The 20,984-nt window shown below is 57.0% G+C and overlaps 1 protein-coding gene across 5 annotated transcripts in view; it reads right to left on the bottom strand.

Annotated features, from left to right (window-relative positions):
* Positions 1 to 6,716: 6,716 nt before the first annotated feature.
* Positions 6,717 to 20,984, bottom strand: part of MAEA (macrophage erythroblast attacher, E3 ubiquitin ligase) — a 33,350-nt gene continuing 19,082 nt past the window's right edge. For 2 of the 5 annotated variants that reach the window (XM_036921461.2, XM_036921464.2), the window contains exons 3-10: positions 20,217 to 20,420; positions 16,164 to 16,286; positions 15,489 to 15,602; positions 12,996 to 13,072; positions 11,817 to 11,925; positions 8,877 to 9,010; positions 7,781 to 7,976; positions 6,717 to 7,601 (exon numbers count right to left, since the gene is read on the bottom strand). In XM_036921461.2, coding sequence (XP_036777356.1) covers positions 7,506 to 7,601; positions 7,781 to 7,976; positions 8,877 to 9,010; positions 11,817 to 11,925; positions 12,996 to 13,072; positions 15,489 to 15,602; positions 16,164 to 16,286; positions 20,217 to 20,420 — 1,053 coding nt within the window. In that variant the 3' untranslated portion in view covers positions 6,717 to 7,505. The remainder of the gene's footprint in view (positions 7,602 to 7,780; positions 7,977 to 8,876; positions 9,011 to 11,816; positions 11,926 to 12,995; positions 13,073 to 15,488; positions 15,603 to 16,163; positions 16,287 to 20,216; positions 20,421 to 20,984) is intronic. The other 3 variants (XM_057502062.1, XM_036921462.2, XM_057502063.1) reach the window with 3 other exon arrangements.

The following is a 20,984-nucleotide window of genomic DNA, read 5'->3' on the forward strand; positions in this document are numbered from 1 at the left end:
CTGTATAGTGGGATTCCACTTGCATGAAATACCCAGAAAAGGCAGATCCACAGAGACAGCAGATTCGCATCCACTGAGGGTGGATAGGTTGATGATGGGCACTAAAAATATGCGAGTGGTGTTTTAAAAGGGTGGAATTTGTGGTATTTGAATTGTATTTCTATAAAACAGTTACTAGAAAAAGAAAAGTGGCTAAGTCCTGTTGCCAGCAGCAGGGGCTGTGGTTTGCCCCAGGCAGTCACCGCTCCTACCGGGTGGTTTTGTTTTTCTCACCCTCTAGATTTTTCTCATCCACATGAAAGTGTGCTGTTTCTTCCATGCTAAGACCCTTCTCTTTATCCAACTTCTCTCCCCAGCCTGTTGCATTATTTTGAAGCAAAATCCCTAAGGACAGGTGTCCACTCATCGTGCCTCTTCCCCTGCTGCACCTGTGTCCACCCGGGTTGCCCGAGGTGCTCGTGTGACTTGATCCAGCCTCCTGTCCTGCACTGCCCAAGCAGCCTGCCCACCACCCTTGTCTCAGCTGGTCTTAAAGCAGTCTTCTCCACAAATGATGTTGGGATAATAGGGCAAACATGAGGAGAGAATGATCCTCAACTTCCTCACACCCCATGCGGGAGCGTTGGGGGAGCGTTGTGTATTTTCTTAGTCCTTGTCCCCACCACGACAAAGAATTGAAGGGCAGAGACACAGTAGTGAAGCAGAGTAAAAGTTTATCTACTGTTACTTGGAGTAAAAGTACAGGCCACCTCAGCAAGTAGAGGTGCCCTGAAAGGTTTGGAAAGTTTAATATTAAAAGGTTATACACTCAGAAAGTGCGGACGACCTCACAGAGGAGCGCCCTGAAAGGCTGGGGGTTCCCTCTTTTAAGGACTCTTTAAGAATGTGACTAAGGGCTGGGGGTGCAGACTTGTTAAGTGGTCTTTGAACACGTAGAATTAACTTAACACAAGGAACTTCCTGCTCTGATTTCTCCCTGGGATACCCGCGTCTTGGTCTGGGAGCAGATCAAACAGGCTGCCTGCCCAGCCCCCAAGGTGGGCTGAATTATTGTCCGTTTGCTAAAGAGTCAGTTAAAAATCTTACATTTTTAACTTCCTGGGTATTAAAATACAATCTTTAAAGATGGAATTCTTGCTGCCTTTTACTATGTTGTTTATGGCTGGGACTGCATGATTAACACAATAAAGACATGGGCTAAGCTGAGGTACCCTCCTTTATCTGGGGAATATTCAAACATTCCAGGCCAAGTTGCTCCTGGCTTTTTGAGCTTTAAATGATTAATTTTGGGTCTTTTTAGTGGACTTCCTGGCCTTTTTCTCTTCCACCCTGCTCATATCTATTTTCCTGCCTAACAGAAGTAATTTGCAGTGGGCTACAGTGCACATGTAAAAGCAAAAACTACACGTACAAGGTACAAGAGAACATCACGGTGCACCTGGGGTAGGCAAGTGGTTCTTAGAAGTCTAACCATAAAAGAAAAAGTTGGTTAACTGAACTCCACCAAACGTAAAACCTCTATTGATCAAGTGACAGTCAATAAAGTGTAAATAGGTGTAAGTCCGGGGAGAGGAAATCCCAGGGCAAAATACCTCTAAAAACCGAAATCAGTCAAAGAGAGAAATAGTTTAAAATCCATTTATTACTTACAAAATTGCAGTCCAGCACATATCTCTCTCAGGCTCCAGGAGCAGCAAAACCGGCCCCCCTCACCTTTCAGGTACAGACAAGCCCTCCTTGCCCGGGTAATTACCCGTTGATATGGAGATGAACTTCTCTCCACCCCTGAGGAATGATGCAAATGCAGTAAAGCCATACTTCTCTCCACCTCTGAACGCCTACTGATATGCAGGTGTACCGAAGCCAGGCGAGATATTCTGGAAATATTACAATTTTACCCACAGGCCGCCCCAGAAATCTTGCCTTACAATTTACTTGTTCCCCCTCTTCAATCAATCTAATAACATACAATAGCAACAGCAATAAAATCTTGATAATCGTCAAACCAGAGTATTCAGCCTATGCAGAGTAAGTAAATGTACTTTACAGCACAATCTCTCACTAAGCACAAAATATGTTTCTACGCTTGTTTACTCATTCCTAACAACCATGCTAGGTTGCTCACAAAACATTTACCAAACATTAGACAAAGTCAAGCCTATCTTTAAGCATTTTTTTTTCTTGATAACAGCAACATAATCATAATTCTCAAGCCAGAGGATTCAGGTAGGTTCAAAGTCCCATGCAGATTAAGTCCAAAGCTCGTCCCATTCCAGCCATCACGCAGCGGCTGCAGCAGGGGGCGCATCCAGGACACAAGGACTGTAGAAGCAAATAACCATGGTTGTGGGGGCTCAATTTGCTGTTATTCCAGGCATACACAGGAGGCCAGCTTCCAGGCCTTTTCCACAAGGTGCCAGAGGAGCTAGCAGTCGCTGGTCCATGTGTTGAAATGTCCAGGGCCACATCCATTTTACTCCTAATTGCTGCACCCATCCTTGCAACACCATGTCCAATAAAGTGGGTGCCTTGATTGCTCTCAATCACCAGCAACTGGCCATAGGCTGTAAAGAGATGCTCTAGGCCCCTCTTGGGGGTTTGCTGATCTACACAATGTGCAGGGCACTCCTTCCAGGATCGGCTGACTTCTTCAAAGGTCAAAGGCAAGCCCAACTGACGGGCCCACATTATGTTTTGCCCGGTGTGCAACAAATGCTGATGTAGCCATTGGGCCACATCAGAGGCAGGCTTTCCTTCTAGCCAGTGCACCTGGGCCAATTGTCTGTGTTAGGCTGGAGAAAGGAAAAACAAGGACATGCAAACAGAACAGAGAGATGCCATAGGGGGAGAACAGACCAGACCCCAAGGTTCGTGCCTTATATGGAAAGGGGACAGCTCTCCCTGAATTCCATCCTGATGTGCCAACTAAGACCCGGATGTCAGCCTCCTCCCTCTTGGAAGGAAAGAAGTTTCTAGTTGTCTATTATGTCACCTTTAGCCAATCATACCTCTCCACGCCCCCTAGGATGGCTTGCCCACTCCTCCCCCTCCTAACCCCTTATAAGCCCCCACCTCCCTGACCAGGCGTGACTTCCCTAGCCTGTGACAAGAAGGCCACAGAACCTCACCCGGGGGTATTTAAATAAATCACCTGGCCCTTTGTTGCCTCTCTTTGCCTGCTTATTCCGGCTAGAATTTATCTTACAGTCCGCTTCATCATTCCCTGGGGATGCCAAAGGCAAATGGCCAGTCACGATAGACGGTAGGTGTCTGTGCCACACCACTCCATGGCCTTTGGGTCCAGACTCGCACCCACCCCGCAATGGGATAGGTGGTTATTACCTTGGTCGGAGCTGTTCCTGTGATGGGCCCCATAGCCAGCAAGGCCTGGTACACCGCAGCCAGTTGCTTCTCTGTCAAGGTGACCCGGACCTCTGCTCCTTTCCATAGTTGTGACCAGGCTCCAGTGGCAGGAGGAGCAGCAGCAGTGACAGAAGCAGTAGCCTTAGGCTCGGGCAACAGGTCGGGGTCTACATGGCCAGCAGCGGTGGTGGCGCCTCCACGACCACACGAGCGTAGACACACGTCCCTCGGCATGAGCGCCACTTCTCCCCAGCATTTCTAAGGGTGGCCCTTCCAAAGGTTGCACCCAATATAACAGATTTTGGGTTTGGAGGAATCCTACTGGCTGTGCCAGGTGTAAATCCAGGGAGAGAATCTCGGGGCAAAATACCTCTAAAAACCAGAATCAGTCAAAGGAGAGATAAAGTTTAAAATCTGTTTATTGCGTACAAAACTGCAGTCAGGCCAATCTCTCTCTTCCTGCTCCAGCAGCAGCAAAACCGGCCCTCCCCCTTCACCTCAGGTACAGATAAGCCCTCCTTGCCCAGGTCATTACCCATTGATATGGAAATGACTTCTCTCCACCCCTGAATGCCCGTTGATATGCAGATGTACTAAAGCCGGGCAAGATACTCTGGAAATATTACAATTTTACCCACAATAGGTAATTGACAAAGGATGTGTATCCCAGATACATAATGAATTTCTGCACATCAAGAAAAAAAAGATAATCCAATAAAAAGTGGGCAGAAGATTTGAACAGACAGGTGAGCAATACTCTTGGGCCTCAGGGAGATGCGGAGTAAACCTGCGCCCCCAGGCAGCTACCTGAAGGTCAGCAAGGGGGTGGAGCAGCCAGATTCTCGGCAGGGGTGCCCCTTTGGGACAATCTGTTGCAGCTCCAGACATGGCACCACCACAACCCTGCAGATGTACTGCTGGATACTAGCCCCAGAGAAAGGAAACCCGTGTGGCCAGTGCTGTCACAACTTCATTCTTAGTAGCTTAAAATTGGCCAGTGTCCACGCAGAAGAGCCTGGATAAATGAGCTGTGGTTTCGTGGGATGGATGTTCTCAGGGACACACAAAGGCCCACAGTAGCAATGTGCGGGTGAAGGTGTTTACTGAGTGGAGCCAAGTTAGACCCGAAAGGGCACGACCCACCCGTGCCAGCTGTCTGAGCAGGGACTGCGGGTGGGGCACGCGTGACCTGGGAGACAAGGCCTGTGCCCTGGGGTCAGGGCTTGCTGGGCACTTGGCCGTGGTGGTTACATGTGTGGACGTTTATCAGTATTCATCAAATTGTTTACTTAAGATCTGTATGTTTCAGTGACGCAATTTTTACCTTGATTAAAAAAACCCACAGTGGGCAAACATAGCCATGTGGGTAAAATTGTAATACTTCCAGAATATCTCGCCTGGCTTTAGTGCAGCCGCATTATCAACAGGAGTTCAGGGGTGGAGAAAAGTATTGCTTTAGTGCATTTGCCTATCAATAGGCGTTCCTCAGGGGTGGAGAAAGTTCATATGCATATCAATGAGTAATTACCTGGGCAATAGAGGGCTTATCTGAACCTGATGAGGTGAGGGGGGTGCTGGTTTTACTTTGCAGGAGCAGGAGAGAGAAGCGTCCCCAGACTGCAGTTTGTAAGCAATAAATGGGTTGTAAACTTTATTTCTCCTTTTGACTAATTTGGTTTTAGAGGTATTTTGCCCTGGGATTTCCTCTCCCCGGACTTACAGCCATCAATGTCTGAAAGACCCCAGGGCCCAGCACAGAGGCTAAGGGGGCGGGGTGGGGGAGGCGCTGAGCTGGCATGGCTGTTTGTTGGTGGCATCAGCTACAGTTAGATGCTGTGGGTAAAACTAACATTTCCAGAATATCTCGCCTGGCTTTAGTACACCTGCATATCAATAGGGGTTCAGAGGTGGAAAGAAGTCTGGCTTTAGTGCATTTGCATCATTCCTCAGGGGTGGAGAGAAGTTCATCTCCATATCAATGGGTAATGACCTGGGCAAGGAGGGCTTATCTGTACCTGAGAGGGGAGGTGGAGGCCGGTTTTGGCTTCTGCTGGAGCAGAAAAGAGAGAAACGGCTCAGACTGCAGTTTGTGAGCAATAAACATATCTTAAACTTTATTTCTCCCTTTGACTGATTTTGGTTTTTAGAAGTATTTTGCCCTGGGATTTCCTCTTCCTGGACTTACAGATGCACACCCAGCAACGCCTCCCCTCGGCATCTTCCCACGAAACCGCATGAGTCCAGCAAAAATCAGCACAGGAGCGCTGGTGGCAGCGGCACCTGGAACCGCCGAATATATCTGTCTGCCTGCGCGCCGGTGGCTGCTCCCTGTGATCATTCATTCGAGGGGCACTCGCGGCAGGGGACAGGACCAGCCAGGGTCGCCCACTGGGGGCCACCCCTTTCAAGGCCCACGAAGTACGCCCTGAGGCACCTGGCAGGGCGGCCGGTCGCATTGCGCGTGCGCACCCCTCGTAGTTTCACTGTCAGGGGGCAAGACGGGGAGGAGCAGGCAGAGGGTAGGGTGTTCGCAGGAGCTGCTATCCCCGGGAGGCACCCCGCGCGCCCGGCCCTCCCGCGCTCTGAGCCAGGGCTTCCGGTGGAACCCATGTGTGTGCCGAGGCATAAACAAGCAGCACGGGGCAAAGGAGCCCTGCACGACGGCCCATCTGACGGTGTGCCCCTTTGTTTCCCCCAAAGCAGGGTGTGGCGATGGCCAGAGGCTGTGGTGTCTGGGGCGTGCGAGGTGGACCCGGGCACAAGGCTGGGAGGGCCTGGTGGAGGCAGGAAGCCGCAGCAGCCAGTGACCAGGCCAGTAGGGCCGCAGAAGTGAGGCCAGGCAGAGCGGGACCTGGCAAGCCAGGAGGTGCGGGAGGCGGGAGGCTGGGCTTGAGGGGGTGGCCCGGAGGGCGAGCAGCCGTCTGTGGCTTTGGCATGAAGCATGTTAGGGGCAGCTGAAGAGGCTGGAATAGCACCGAGTGCGGGGCAGCTCTGAGCAGTGCCCTGCGCCATCACGGTGGGGGCTCGGCTCCGCTAGGGGCCCAGTCAACACCCCTCCTCTAGGCCTCTCTGCAGCGCCATCCTTCTGAGGCTCAGCCAGCAGATTTGAGCATCAGAAGGACTTTGGTGGCCTGGCATGGGGACAGGAGGGTGGCGCACGGTACCTCCTCCTAGCCTGGGCACCTACTCAGCAGGAGACCCCACTTCAGATGCCCGAGAGCCCCCATGGGCCCCCAGCTCCCAGGTGGAGCCACGGAGCACAGCTGTCCCCACACCAGAGCCGAGGGGCTACATGCTGCTGACCAAGGGGCTGGGCCTGAGAGGCATGTGGTGGCTTCCACCTCACACAGGAATAATAGAAAACCCTTTATTAGCCTGTGTTACATGTACAGTTTATTAGATGATCAACATCAACATGCAAAAATAAGCACTAAATACAAACCTCTACACACAGTCTCATATAACTACAATGGTTCGCTGACTGATGTCCCTGGGGGATCCTCGGCTGGGCTCCCTGTTTTTGTGATGAATGGTGCTTAGGCTCAAGTTACAGAGCCATCTGGCAAGGCCTCTGCAGGGACTCAGCCGGGATTCCCGTGAATACATCCTCAGGCAGGGAGTAAGGCGGCACGGACGGGGCACTGAACCTAACGGCCGACGTGTGCCGCGGCAGGCAGAGCCACCCTGGAAGCAGCCCGCGGGACACGGCACCAGGCAGCAGCTCTACAAAGCATCCTGACGTCCCTCGTGGCCCAGCATCATGGTTCACTGCGGTGGAACCGGCACAGCCACACCCGCTCCAGGCCCACAAGGGAGCGGCCTGCCCTCCGGAGCACTTGTGAGCGAAGGGAGAGACAGAGCAGGGGGTGACGGGTCCCTGTCCTCGGGTGCGTGCAGGACCCCCTGGCACTGAGCCACCTGCCTGAGAGGCGAGAGCAGTTTCAGAAGCATCAAGAGGTGACTCAGGCACAGAATCCTACCAAGCGCCGTCTTCGTACAAACACGTGAAGTCTTACTTCCTCTCTTCCTAAGAGTATTTATTGGTGCTCGCTGATCTTTGGTCGCAAGGAACAGACACGCAGGCGGGCAGGCGCGGGGGCCAGGAGGGGCCTTCCGGGCGCCCTGGTGTGCAGCGACTACGCCTACATGATGTACACTTTCTCGGCTTGGGAGAAGTGGAAGACTTCTTTGGTTCTCGGGCAGACAACTTTGTCATCTTGGCGGATGGAGAGCAGAGACTGGAAAACAAGGCAGATGCATTAGAGGAGCACAACGAACGTGGCTGAGACTCCTGTCCAGCCTCACGAGCCCCACCGGGGACCGCTCGCTGTGTCGAGGTGCCTTGTCAGCGAGCCTGGACCGCTCTGCTCAGGTAGCCCGTGCACTGGGCCCCACCCACCCCCGCCCGGCCCCTCACGTTGTAGCCGTAGACGTAGCCGTTCGGCAGCATCATGGGCGGGTTGTTCTCGTTCATCACATCGCCCGAGATTTTGCAGACCAGGCGCGAGTTGGCGCAGTGGGCCATGGGCAGGGGCTGTGCCAGCTTGTTCAAGGAGCGGCTGCACACAGGGCAGTCAGGGCTCTTGGAGCTGCTGTCCTCCTTGTAGCACTGCCTGTGCCTCAGGTCAAGGAAAGGCCATGGGGTCTTGGGGAGGCGACCCGGCAACCCAGCAGCACAAAGCAGAGTGTGCTTTCGAGGTGGAGAGAGCACTGCGTTCAGCAGGAAGGCAGCCCTGCTGAGGCCTCCCCGCCGGGTGCTGTCACCCACCCGTCCCCGGGGCATCCTCAGGGGCTCTGAGAAGGCTGCAAGCTGGAGAACCGGCTCTTCCTCTCAACAGCACTCCACACAGGCCGCCAGGGCTCTTGGCCAGCTCTGCCAGGCACCACAGGGGCCCTGGATAGTCCCCGTCCTCCTAAGCTCTGCCACATGCGGGGCCGGCCCTCTAAGCCCAGTGTTGGGTGAAAAATGGCAGGGGTCCCGATGGGGAACCGAGGGGCACCCTTGAGGGGGATGGGGCCTGCCAAACTCAACCAACGCTGGGGCCAGGAAGCCCTAGCTCTCGGTGATAGGAAGGCTGCTATCCAGCCCAAGACGTGATGGCATTCTGTGAGCTCCCTTGGGGAGAGAAGCCAAGACTTGGCTGGGACAGCGAGGGCTCAGACCAGCCATAGTTCCAGAGATTCCTGGAGTCACACGGGAAAACCAGTCTGAATGGTTAAAGTCCCAGCTGGTCAAGATACCCAAAGGTCTGCTTGTGACTGACATGCAGCTCACCTGGCCGCATCTGGGAGTGAGGCACAGGGTGGTCTCAATGGGGTCCCCACAGACCAGTGAGGAGCCTAACCAGCAGCAGCCCGCCTGGGTCTCAGCACACAGGGACCACAGCACAGGTCTGCAGGCAGGGGGGAGGGGCACCTGCTTCTAGGAGGGGGTGGACGCTGATAAGGAGCAGGACCACTGAACAAATGTGATGGACGGGCTGAGCGCACGGCTACTCGCCAGGGAAGGATACGGTGTCTTTATCGCCGAAAGGCCAGCCTGCAGCGTGAGGGTGAACACAGAGTTGTTCCCCAGCTGGTGCAGCCGGTAGTTGTCATACCGGAATTGCTGGATCAGCATCCGCCACCGGGCCGGGTCCAGCAGGTCCTAGAAGAGACAGGGCAGAAGGGCTCGGGGACCCTCCCAGGGGACAGCTTAGAAAAGCAGGCAGCCATCACTGACAGCAAACATGTGAACCCGATTCTGCGCAGACCAAAAGCAACAGGACAGATGGCCCCAAGCCTCACCCACCCACCAAGGCTGCACACAGGCCCCAGCCTGGACTCTGAGTCCCACCGGGCCTTGGGAACCCTGCCTTGCTCCCAAGCAGACAAGCACAAGAAAGGCAGCCTGGAGAACAGCTCAGCACTGAACGTGGCTCAAGTGGGAACTCTCATTCCAGAAAATGTGCTATGGTGGGAGGCATGCCTCCAGCCCCACAGGAGAAAGCTCAGGGCAGAAGGCTGATGGCTCCTGTCTGGTCCTAAGTCACCCAGGCTGGGCCTCCAGGGTAGGCGGGGGCCAGACACAGAGCAGGATCTTGCACACCCCTTGCGTGAGCTCCTGGGTTAGAGCTTAGGGTGTACGCCACATGCAGCCCCAGTGTTAGTAAGTCCGTGGGGGGTTAAGCTGCCAGCCCAGAGGTTCCCGTGGCTCCAGCTCTGGTCATGCCTCTGAACAAAGCTTCTGTTTCCCTCAAGACCCCCACTACCAGGGCCAGGCTCTGCAGCCCCAACGGGGTCCCTACTTTCATTATGCACCACCAGTTCTCACTGCCCAGGCACACTGCCCTTCAGCTCTTCAGCCTGCCGTACCCTCCCATTTCCTTGGAGCCCAGCTTCTCTCGTGGGTCGCTTGGTCTTTCTTTCGTGCAGCTGAATTTCCCTGACTGCCATTCACAGTTAGGCAGCCAGGTGTCACGGGCAGTGCGCTGTCACCCGGCCAGCCTCGGCTCCAGGCAGGTGGGCAGGCACAGCCGTCACGGTGGGGAACCCCCAGAGGTAGAGAGGTGCCTGCACCGTGGCCCTGGGTTCTCCTCCATGCTGGCACAGGGCCGGCTCCTGGCATGGCCCCTCCTGTCCTTGGGGTGCAGAACACCGCAGCTGTCTGGCTCGGTGCTGCTACGCTGCAGGGCCCCCTCAGGGACACACAGGCTCCACACCCCCCTGAGCTGACGCTCACCACCAAGAGCAGGTCAGCCTTTCTCAGTGTTAACAAACCTCCAGGGCAGGGAAGAGAAACAGGAGAGGCCATGAGCTAAAACCTGAGTTTGAACTCACTACCTGCAGATCTCCATGACCTGATAATTTATGGCAAACTACTTTCAAACAAAGAACTGTGAATGCAGTTGAGGTGGAGAAACTTCCAGCCACCTTCCGGGAGGCTGGCGGCCAAGTGCTCTGGGTCACACGGCTGGGTTACTACCCAAGGCTGCATGCTCACAGCCCACAACACCCCTGGAGTGGGGGCCTTGCTCCACGAGGAAGAACGGCACCCCTTCTCCGGGCACTGGGGCTGACCACAGTGGGTAAGCGCTGTCATCTGAGTGTCCACGTCCCTAGTTCACATGCCAAGATCCTCATTCCCTACACGACGGGGCTGGGAGGGGCACCCTGGGAGGAACCAGTGCCTCTGGGATGGGAGAGCTCCCTGCCCGCCCTCCACAAGAAGCCAGAGACCCAAAAGAGAGCTGCTTGGACCAGGCCGCTCCCTCGTCTCGACACCCAGCCTCTGGAACTGAGAAATATATTTCTGCTGGTCATAAGGCATCCATCCCATCTGTGGGGTTTGTCCCAGCCGCTACAGCACAGGAAATCGGTGCCAGCAGCAGGGCTGCGCTGTGACAACCCTCCACGTGCGGAAGCGGCTCTGGAAGGGAATGGGCCGCGAGTGCCTGGTCGGTGAGGGCCGGAGGCGTGGGCAGGGAGCCTGAGTCCTCAGAGGGCAGGCGAGGGGCGGGCCCAGGTCGGAGGGCTTGGATGGGGTGAGGAACATGTCACGGGGCCCAGGAAGGCATCCTGCTACCAGGAGGCACGAAGCTGGCAGCACGGTGCTGGTGTCCTGGGTCTCGGGGAAGCCAGAGCCCGTGGGCACAGTGGGGAAACCCGGCTGTGATGTCTCCTCCCAAGTGCTGCAGAGCAGCTGCTCCCCCTCAGTGTTTGTGGGGAAATAGGAGCAGAGGGACGATACAAAGACGGAACGTGAACAAAAGGAAGCAGAACTTGGATTTTAAAAGTTCTGTCCATGTTGCCCAGAACGTTGTTCAGGAGAGGCCAGAAGGGCTGCAGGAGACCCTGGTGGGCTGGGCTAGATCAGGTCAGCAGGACACCCGCCAGTGTGAGCTGCACGGGGAGAGGGAGGGACACCAGATATCACAGGACGGGGCCACAAGCCATGTGGCTGCAAACGTGAACATGTTTCAAGACCAGGGAGGAGGGACCACAAGCGAGACTGATGGTCAGGGATGCCCCAGGCTTCAAAGTGGGGACCAAACCCCAGTCTCCTCAGGCGGGATGACCTACAAACCGTGGGCTGGCCAGCCGTGCTGTGTGCCCATGCCCCTGTGCAAGCCTCACAGGGACCAGCAGGTACAGGAGTGGGAGCCCCCGAGGGCAGAGGACATGCCCAGCAGTCCTGGCATGGGGACGGGGAGGACTACGACCAACAGCTTGGGCGAGGAACACCACTGGCATGAGCAAGCAGAGCAGGGGCAAGGGAGGGAAGCAGGCAGGCCCCGGAGCTGAGGCCCTGGGCTCTCGGAACTGAAACACTTCGTCTATTTTTCTGACCCAAATTTCTTACCAGCAAAACAAATTAAAATGGGAAAAGGCCTGCTTGGCGTGCTGGTCACACTGAGTGTGGAGGCGACCACAGACAGACCCATGAGCCCTGAGAGCCCGCAGGCCCCGGTTACCTTGTAGGGGGAGATGTGTGTGTCCGGCGGGAAGGCCAGCATGCCCATGACCTGGCGGACTTCATCCAGCTGGCTCCCTTCGGCCTGACTGAAGTGTTTTCTTGCATGTCTAAAAGACAACATTTTGGTTCACGTAAGTTTTGCATTTTCATCTTTAAGAATCTGAGCTCCTACACCAGGGCCTTGGAACCAAGGCTCAACACAAGTGAGCCCCCACCTGTGTGACCTGGGCCAGGGTCTGCCAGGAGATTGGTTCTCACCAGGGGCCTCACCCCCACCTCCTCAAGGGGATGGGACGGAACAGGACGCAATGCACCAGGGACAGAATCCCACTCAAAAGCACCCAGAGGCAGCGACCAGCTCTTCCAAGTAACCCTGGTCTATACCAGCGACTACCCTAGGGACACTGACCTCCAGATGCCCGGCCCCACCCACATGGCCCAGGGGAACTGAGCCATCCAGCCCTCCCCCTTCTGCAGTGATTCCCCACCCCACCTCCGAAGCTCACCCAGGTCCACAGATGGGACCCTCAGCCCAGGCATGAATGGAAGCTATGAGTGCTGAGCCTCCCAGCAGCCATGCCCACCAGCCACCCACGAGTGATGCAGGCTCTGCTGGATCCCTCGGTGCCACTGTGGTCAAGCACCTCCCTGCCCAGAGTGCAGAGTCTAACTGCGTAGGAGCCTCAGCAGAGCTGTGAGACCCCCACACTCAAGGGCCACCTCTGCTCATGGCTGGACAGGCATGAGACTAACACCCAGCTACCCTAGGGGCTTCCACTCTGGGGACACTGCACCTGAGGGGGGCTGAGCTGGAGGGAGGCCAGCCTCCCCAGCCTATCACCTAGCTGCCAGGCCCCGCCCCTTGGGGTTTCCCAGCGGTGCACCTGCCCCAGGTATTTCAAGGAAGCCCTGCACGCCATCACTGTTTCCTCTGATGACCATGACAGAACCCCCCTCAACCCCGCAAAAATGACACTAGAGCCAAACTGCAGAGCAGCCACATCAGGGCCTCCCAGCACGCTGTGGGCCGAGGGTACAGGCATGCTCATGGCCTTCTGGCTGCAGGTCTCACCCCACTGCCGGGTGACAGGCAGGGGAGAGCGCCCAGCCAGCCAGGATGCCCCATGCTGCCCTCCCCAGAGCCCAGGTCATGCGATGAGCCATCCCAAATGCATACCTCACGGCGTCTAGTCTCTTGTTCTGACGGATGAGCTCGATGAACTCCTGGATCCTTAGGCTGAACTCCAGGCAGCTCTGAGGGTGCAGAGACAGGGGTGCAAACGGCGTCACTGCAGCGCCATGCCCACCAGCAGACCCACTGGGTGCTGCTGGCCCATTTCCGGAGCTCAAGCTGCCTGGGGGGTAAGGTCTGAGGCCCCACACTTTTTTGGCTCTGCCAGCCATGGGTGTGGCCCATCCCAGTGCAGCCTCTCTCAATGGTGGGGACTCTGCAACCTCAGGGGGAGTGGGCACGACGGGCATCGCTGGGGGCAAGACAGCCTGAGTCACTGCAGCCTGTGGGGCAGTCAGCAGTTCAGAGGGTGTGAGACACGACTTCTGGGCACTGCTAGCAGCTGTGTGAGAAAGGGCCCTGCCAGGGTGGGGGGTGCTCTCAGGACTGTCCTCAAAGCTGTGGCTGAGCACCCACTCAGAGCTGACTTCATTTCCCCTGTGCTGCCCTCCTCTAGCGCCAGCCCTGGCAGGGTCTCACCTCAAAGGCTCAGAATCAGTCCATGTGGCCCTGCCCACTCTGACCTGCTCAGTTTGTCCCACTGGGCCAGGGATGCTCTGGGAGAGACCATCCCCATGGTGAGAGAGCTGGAGCCGAGGCCCTGCGGTGAGCGATGGGGCGGGCAGGGGACCTGGACAAAGGCTGGTTCCTACACAGGCAGATGCCCTAGGATGTGCTGGGCGTGGGAGGTGGGGTGGGCCAAGGTCCAGCTGGGTGGCGTCTGCTTAAAGGCTCCACACAAGTCTCTGAGGGGACGCTAACAGGGTGCATGGGAGCCCAGACACTAACTGTGACATTTTAGCAAATCAACCCAATTTGGGCTAAAGCTCTTATGGCTGGGGTTAGGGGCAAACAGGCAAAATGAACCTGGTAACCTAAGGTGAAAACTGGATTATTCTACACAAGTGGTAATTTAAACTATCACTATCTTCAACAGTTTCAGACCAGAAACAGAATATGTGGATTAGGACACAAGAGGCAGATCTCACTCATCTGTCATGTGACTTACACAGAAACCGACCCTGATGCACATGACGGATTTTCTACATGGCATGTCAGCCATCAACCCCCTATGTCTGCAACCTAAACTCAGTTTGCTAACCACATGCACATTTCCCACCCAAGCCTCCAAGTGTACACCTGGCATTCTGAGAAGTGTCTCAGCCAGGCCCCTGGGAGAACACCCTCCAAGCAGCCTCCAGCCCACTCCAAGGACAAGGGGCAGAGCACCGGCTGGGGTGACCCAGACCCCCAGGGACCTGCCAGGGTGTCAGAGGCAGGATGAAGGTGCAGAGAGCCACTTACCTGGTGTCCTGTACATCCACACCATTGTGCCAGAGCAAGGAGGCTCTCCTTGCCCTCGCCCCTCTTCCCCGTCCCTCCACACGGGGACCTTTGAAGCGCCTGTTTCTAGCTCCAGGGCAGCACCCAGACCCCTGCCTGGTGGAATAGGCACCATGTGCCAGGTAGCAGGTATGACACCAGCCAATGAGAAGGAACGAGGTCCTGGCCCCACTGACGAGCCCCCTTCCAGGCCAGACCGGCAGGGGCTGAGGGGTATGCCCAGGAGAGGCCATGCCTACCTCCCTGGGCACCTGATCGTGGTGCTTCGGGACTCAGGGGACACCCGGGGCTCTGCCTGCAGGAGGGCGCCAGGAGGGGCATCCCAGAGAAGTAGCGTCACCGGTAAACTCAGTTACGGCTTTACACAGCGGATGTGTGAAGTGTGTCTCTCTAGTGAGGAGGGCTCTTGGTGCTACAGCTCACTTCCACACGGCCCACTGACGGGTAAAGGTGGGCGTGCTGAGCCACAGGATCCACACTCACACGGGACACTGCGATTCAGGCAGCCAACGCGGAACATGCCACGGACCACGTGGCAAGGCTTGGCTCTGCCGCATCTACAGTCCCGCCCGGCCTTCCGCGCATGTGCAGTGAGCACGCTGCCGCTTCAGCCGCCCCCGCCTGTCCGGACCCGAGCCACGTGGCACAGCCATGCGGGTGTGTCTTCCAACTGCGTGGGATGGGGCCCCTAGCTCCCTCTGGGTCTCTCTTCTCCGCTGACCTCCTGACTGATTCACAAGCCCCTCCCTGGCCTGCGTCACCCAGCGCTCACAGCCCAGGCCCCGGCACCTGGCTGGCAGCACTCCGGCGAGCACACCGTCCGCACACTGGAAGATCCTCCTCCAGACATGTTTTTGGATGCTGTTTACGCTCCATCAAGTTCAGTGGCGATAAGACAGGCACCTGCCACGCGTGCACTTGGCCCTGCCTGCCCACCCACCCATGGTGGCTGTGAGGCAGTATCGCTGCTGGGGAGGCTCAGGGCTTTTGTGGAAACAACCTGTCAAGGCGGGAAGCCTATTTCCCTCTGGCCTAGTTCCCACCGGCAGGTGGCAGCGCCAGGGATGCAGCAGGAGAGCAGGGAGCGTTACATACCAACTCCGGCTTTCCTTTTACGGTTTCCATACCAAGATCCTCACTCTCTTTAGGGGAGCCACTGGCCACTCTACTTTTCCGTCCCGTCTTCCCGTCGTGCTCGCTTTGCCGGCCCTGAGTGGCAGAGAGTGTCACCCTTGGCTTGTGACTATGTGCACACAGGCTCAACCGGGGACGGGTTAGAGGCGCTTGGTTTAGAAAACAAAGCACACGGATTCCTAGCAGCGGCAGGGAAGGTTAACGCAAGTGAAACCTCTCTGCAAGCCCTCTGGTGAAGCACCTTTCAACAAGCGTGAAGTTCTGTCTGTACATTTAAACATCTGTTTCTAAGCTGCCTGTGGCTTGCAATGTAAACTGTATTCAAGAACATCCAGCCTGGAGCGCTGACCCTTGTGGTGGACAAATTTGAGGCATGGCTGCCCTGTGTCGGTGCCCCAGGTTGTGGAGCCACCAGGCCCTCCACAACCTCCGGCTCTGAACATGTCCAGACCGTAATGTGTTAGGGGTGATTTCCAGGGACTTTACCTAAACCCGACCACCACCACAACACCCCTAAGCCCACCAGTCCCACCCTCTGAATCAGAACCAAACAATTCTGAGCCTCCAGGGCAGGTGCTTTGGTCCCAGGAGCGGCGCTGCCCCGCCCCAGAGCCCCGCACAGGTGCAGTCGCACACCTTCATCTTGCGTAGCCGTGACTTGTTGTCGTGGCACCAGGCCAGGCAGGTGGCGGTCTCGCGTCTCTCCAGGGACTCCTCCACTTCCTTGGCCGTCAGGAACATCTCGATGTTCACCAAGTCCTGTGGGAGGAAGCAGTGCGCAGTCAGAACAGCGCGGGCAGCCCCGAGCTGCAGCACACAGGTGCTGGCAGCCTCCCCAGGGCCAGACCCACATGGACTGCGGGGGACCATTGGTCGGAGGCGGCGCAGAGCTGTCTGCACAGCTGCTCTGCATTAAGGCTCCGTCTTGCAGGTGCAGCGAGAGCCTCTGGCCCCAACGAGAACCTTATGGCCCCTGGAGAGCAGAGACCTGACCCCATTTCACCCCCTAACAAGGAAGGTCTGGAAACCAGGCAACCCAAACCCTCGTTTTCCGTTTCTTTACTCTGAAGATCTGAACTTGAAAATTCCGGGAAGGGGTAGGGAGAGCATATGGGGGGCTGCACCCCTCCTCTCCCATGCCTTGCCATCTGAAAAGGCCTTAGGCCCAGGGCCACGGCACTACAAGCTCAGCAGGACCAAACAGGGCCACTAGTGCATTCACACATCCGCCGGGCTACATGGCTGGTGTGGTGCCCAGGCTGGCCAGGCCTGCAGCAAGGGATGGGGCACAGCCAGCATGGAGGACCTCCTGGCCACACAGGGCAAGAGCTGGATGCTCCGTCCTAGGAAAGGAGGGGAAGCCATAAGAAAGGAAACGGAGCTTCAAAGGGTCATTTCTCTCCCATCTAGAATGACTTGAGAAAAAAATGCTAAGATCCATTCCTTCCTCAAAGGGCGGAACATCCAACACAGAACATCCAGTGAACCAGACGCCCAGCGTGCCCACATCCTGTGGCCGGCAGGTGACATGCACTTGGGTGTGTCCCTGTCCCCCATTCAGGCCTCACGCTGAACCACCCACTGCTGCAAAGAGCACGAATCGGCTTTCTTGAAATCCACCCTGTCTTGACCAAGGTCCGCTCTGGCCACCAGAGGAGGAGCTCGCCATAGGACATCTAAGCAGCCAGGGCCACAGCCAGCTCCCTGTGGAAGCTGTGGCTGGAGAAGGACAGTCTCTCTGGTGAATGCAGCGTAAGACACAAAGCTTTTCAGCAGAAGCAACCACAGTACAAGGCAGCCACCTCTTCTGTTTACCCCGTAACAAATGCCTTGTGGCTAACGATGCCACAAGTAACACCAGACACTTACTGCAAACTAAAAGAAAAAGCTACAATCAGAGGGCTATCACGGTGGCCGAGCCCATGGACCAACACAGGTGCATTCTGCCGTGAAACCAACCAAGCCAGTGCCCAAGAGGGGCAGAAGGGCAGTCAGTCAACAGCTGCCATCAGGTTGGCTCACCGGGTTCCTGTGGGCCCTCCGGGTTCAGTCCTGACATGGGCAGTTCAGGAAGGGTCATTCTGGGGCAGCTCTGAGCCCTCAGTAAGGATGATGGCTGCGCCTGCTGGGCGGGCCGCACCTGGCATGTCCTCAGGAGCCACTGGCCCTGACCACCAGGTTTGGGGTTGCAGGGAGGTGCGAGGAGCGGGAAACATGCAGGGCAGCCGGGTCAGATGCAGGCAAAAGACCGCCCTGCCCTCACATGGGAGCAGATGGCCGGTGTGCAGCCTGGACGTGTGCCACGTTCCTGGGCCCCAGGCCATGGTCCCCTGGAGTGAAACGGGAGTGCCCAGTGGCAGCCACAGTCGTGTGTGAGTGCTCCACAGCACTGCTGTTACGCAGGATGGCAGCTCCTTGCCTCAGCAGCTGGCCGTTTTCTCGAATCCCCTTTTGAACACTTCACCCCCCCATTTTCCTCTTTCTGAGAGCCCTCCCCGAAGAGTGAACGCCGAGTTCCCTCCAGTCTCCATCTTTGTTTTCAAGTTTTGCTCTAAATTCTGAGAGGTGGCCTCTCCCGCCCACACCCCATGGCCCAACTGTCCTCTGCTGCTGCAGCTCAGTGCCTGGGTCCTCCTGGGCCTCTCTCCTGTGGACAGTCTGTCCCGTCCACGGGCCCTCAGTGGCAGGAGTCACTGAGCAGGCGCTAGTGCACGAGGAGGTGGGCCGGAATGTACCCCACAAACCCAACCTGGCCACCACCCAAGCCTGTCAGCATCCCTCACGTGGGATGCCAGAGCTCGGATTTCTGACATGGACGACACAGGTGGACAGAGATGCACACCCCCATCTGGCCTGGCCTGCTCTTCCTGGTGTCTTCTGATGAACAGTTCTTAATGGAAAGATCTCGCCCTTGGTGACAGCACCCCACACCCAGATGGGTCGCAGACCTTGCCCCGCCCCGAGGGCATGATGAAAGCAACCTTGATTTCTTTGCGGGAGTGAGGCTGGGACCCCCTTTACAGTATGTCCAGGATCTGTCTGACCACTGCCATCATCCTGGACCACAGCAACTTCCCACAGCCCCCAACGATCTCCTGTGTCCCCACACTCTGATCACAGAGTGACCAGGGTGGGCCTTTTTATTAAGCCATTACACCTCTCAACCCTCCCTGGGCCCATCTCAGTCAAGGCTATGCCAGTCTGTACATATGCTCTCACCCCAACCCCAGCACACTGCAGCCCCTGGGCCTGTCCTGGGATCCTTTCCTCACCTGTGCAAGCCTAGCCCAGTATCTCCCCACTGAGGCCTACCCCGACCACCCTTCTGAACATTGCCAGTCCCACCAGGCCAGCCCTCCTGTCCCTGTGTCTATGCCTCACTGTAAGTACATGGCCTTCACGTGATCCCATGGGACTTCATGCCTTCCTCCCACAGGGCACACATTCACCAGGGCTGGGACAGGGCGTGTCACCTTCACGTGACACTGCTGGACTTCAGCCTGTTCCCCTACAGAGCACACGTTCCTTGGGGCCAGGCGGGGCCAGAAGCTCCTGCGAGCTGTGCTGGGCCCCTGCAGGTGCAGGGGGGGGAGGCATGCAGGGGGTTTGTGAGCAGCTGAACACCAGGCAGTCACGGGGACAGGAGAGCCTCGCTGTCCCCTGGAGCCTGGGCACCGCCCCATTCTGCTACATGAGTGTGCTGGCCACCACCATGTCCAAGGAAAGGAACAGAGCCCAAGGGGCAGATGGGGGCTGATGGGTGCTAGGCAGGGCAGGCGAGCATGTCTAAGCAGGGTGAGAGGTATGGGCAAAGGGGACCTGAGGCCCCTTTCCAGGCCTGCAGAAGGGACTCATGCTGGGGCTTGGAGCTGCCAGGCTGCACTGGGACTTTGGCAAGGGCAGATGGTCCCAGAAGACCAGCAATGTTGAGAATTCCTGAGGAGAGATGGGAGTGCATGGCAGAGGCCATAGCTTGAAGCAGAGGAGCATGCTGGGCAGGACCCCACCAAGGACCCGAGGATGAGGCCACACTGATCTCTGCAGAGGCTCTGCCACCAGGTGTGTCAGACAGGTTTCTCTCAGTGCCCATGGGACATGGTCATCACCTTAACTCTGAACAGGAACTATGTGCAGGTGAGAGGTGGGCATGTGCTGCAGTCTGGGCAGCTCTGACTGCTGTGGCCCTCCCCAAAAATGGTGGCCACTGCCCAAAAGTAGAGGGGTAGCCCCCAGCTAAACCATCCTGAAGGCCAGAGAAAGTGCAGATGGCTCTGCAGATCCTGGAAGGGGAGCAAGGTTGCAGAACCCCACCCAGGCCACCACGCCCTCGCCACTGCCCAGCAGCCTTCGGGACAAGCTTCCAACCACCCGGCTTGAAAGCTTATCGAAGGCAGGGGCTGTGCTTCCTCCTGCACACAGATCACTGGCACCACTAACAGGCAGGCGGAAACCCGCCCCACCTGTCAGGGCACGTCTCACACCAGCAACGCCACAGGAGCTGGTGTGTGAGAATGGAGAGTGGGTGCCTCGCCAGGACATGTTTAGACTCAGGGAGACAAACGGCAGACCCTGCGGTGCTGTCATGTACACGCGGGCGCATAAGGTGTGCACACGGCACACCTGGAGCACGCTGCACGCAGGGTCCCAGGCCTGTCCATGGTCAGGACCCCTGCCCCAGCACAGGCGCACCTCGATGCCGCTTTGCCGCGCCAGCCTCACGGCCGTGTTGTAGTAGCCACAGCGCAGCAGGTGCTCCACCATCATGCGGTCCATGCGCTTCCTCTTCCACATGCCGGCCGCCGCGGGCTGGTCACTGCTGTGCTCCTTGAGGTGCTCGATCCTGCGCTTGCACAGCTTGGCACTCTCGTCCTCAGCCTGGATGGACTCCACCGCCTGGGACGTGCAGCACACACGCTCAGGATGGGGCCCCCGCCCGTGGCCACGCCCGCAGAAAGGAGGCAAGGGAAGGGTGGGGAAACCGGCCGTCCTGGACTGTGTGGCAGGCATGTCCGACCTGCCCTACCGGAGGCACCGCCACCCCCGCTCCACGGTCTATACCCCCTTCAGTAACATGCCTCTGCTCTACATATTCTGGGGCTGCCACACGTGTAATTTTAAAGGTTTTACCTCCCTGGTTAACTGAACCATTTATCACTACAAAGGCATCACTCTTTTTTCCCCTTCCTTAAAGTCAAAGTTGCTCACAATTAACATGGCTAGATGGAAATGCTACCCTCTGCGCTGTCCAGGACAGCAGCCGTCAGTTGCCTTCTGTGCGGCTCAGCCAGTGAGGAACTGACCCTGCAGTTCCATTCGGTGCCACAGGTGACATGCGACTGCGGCTGAGGCCTGGACGGCGCAGGTCAGGCCTTATGGCCAGCACACCGCACTATTTCTTCCCTTCCAATAGCTGTCAAGCCAGCTGTCGGGATACCTGATGCTCCTTTAGAATTGGTA

Source organism: Manis pentadactyla, chromosome 5, assembly GCF_030020395.1.
Source record: "Manis pentadactyla isolate mManPen7 chromosome 5, mManPen7.hap1, whole genome shotgun sequence".
NCBI lineage: Eukaryota > Metazoa > Chordata > Mammalia > Pholidota > Manidae > Manis > Manis pentadactyla.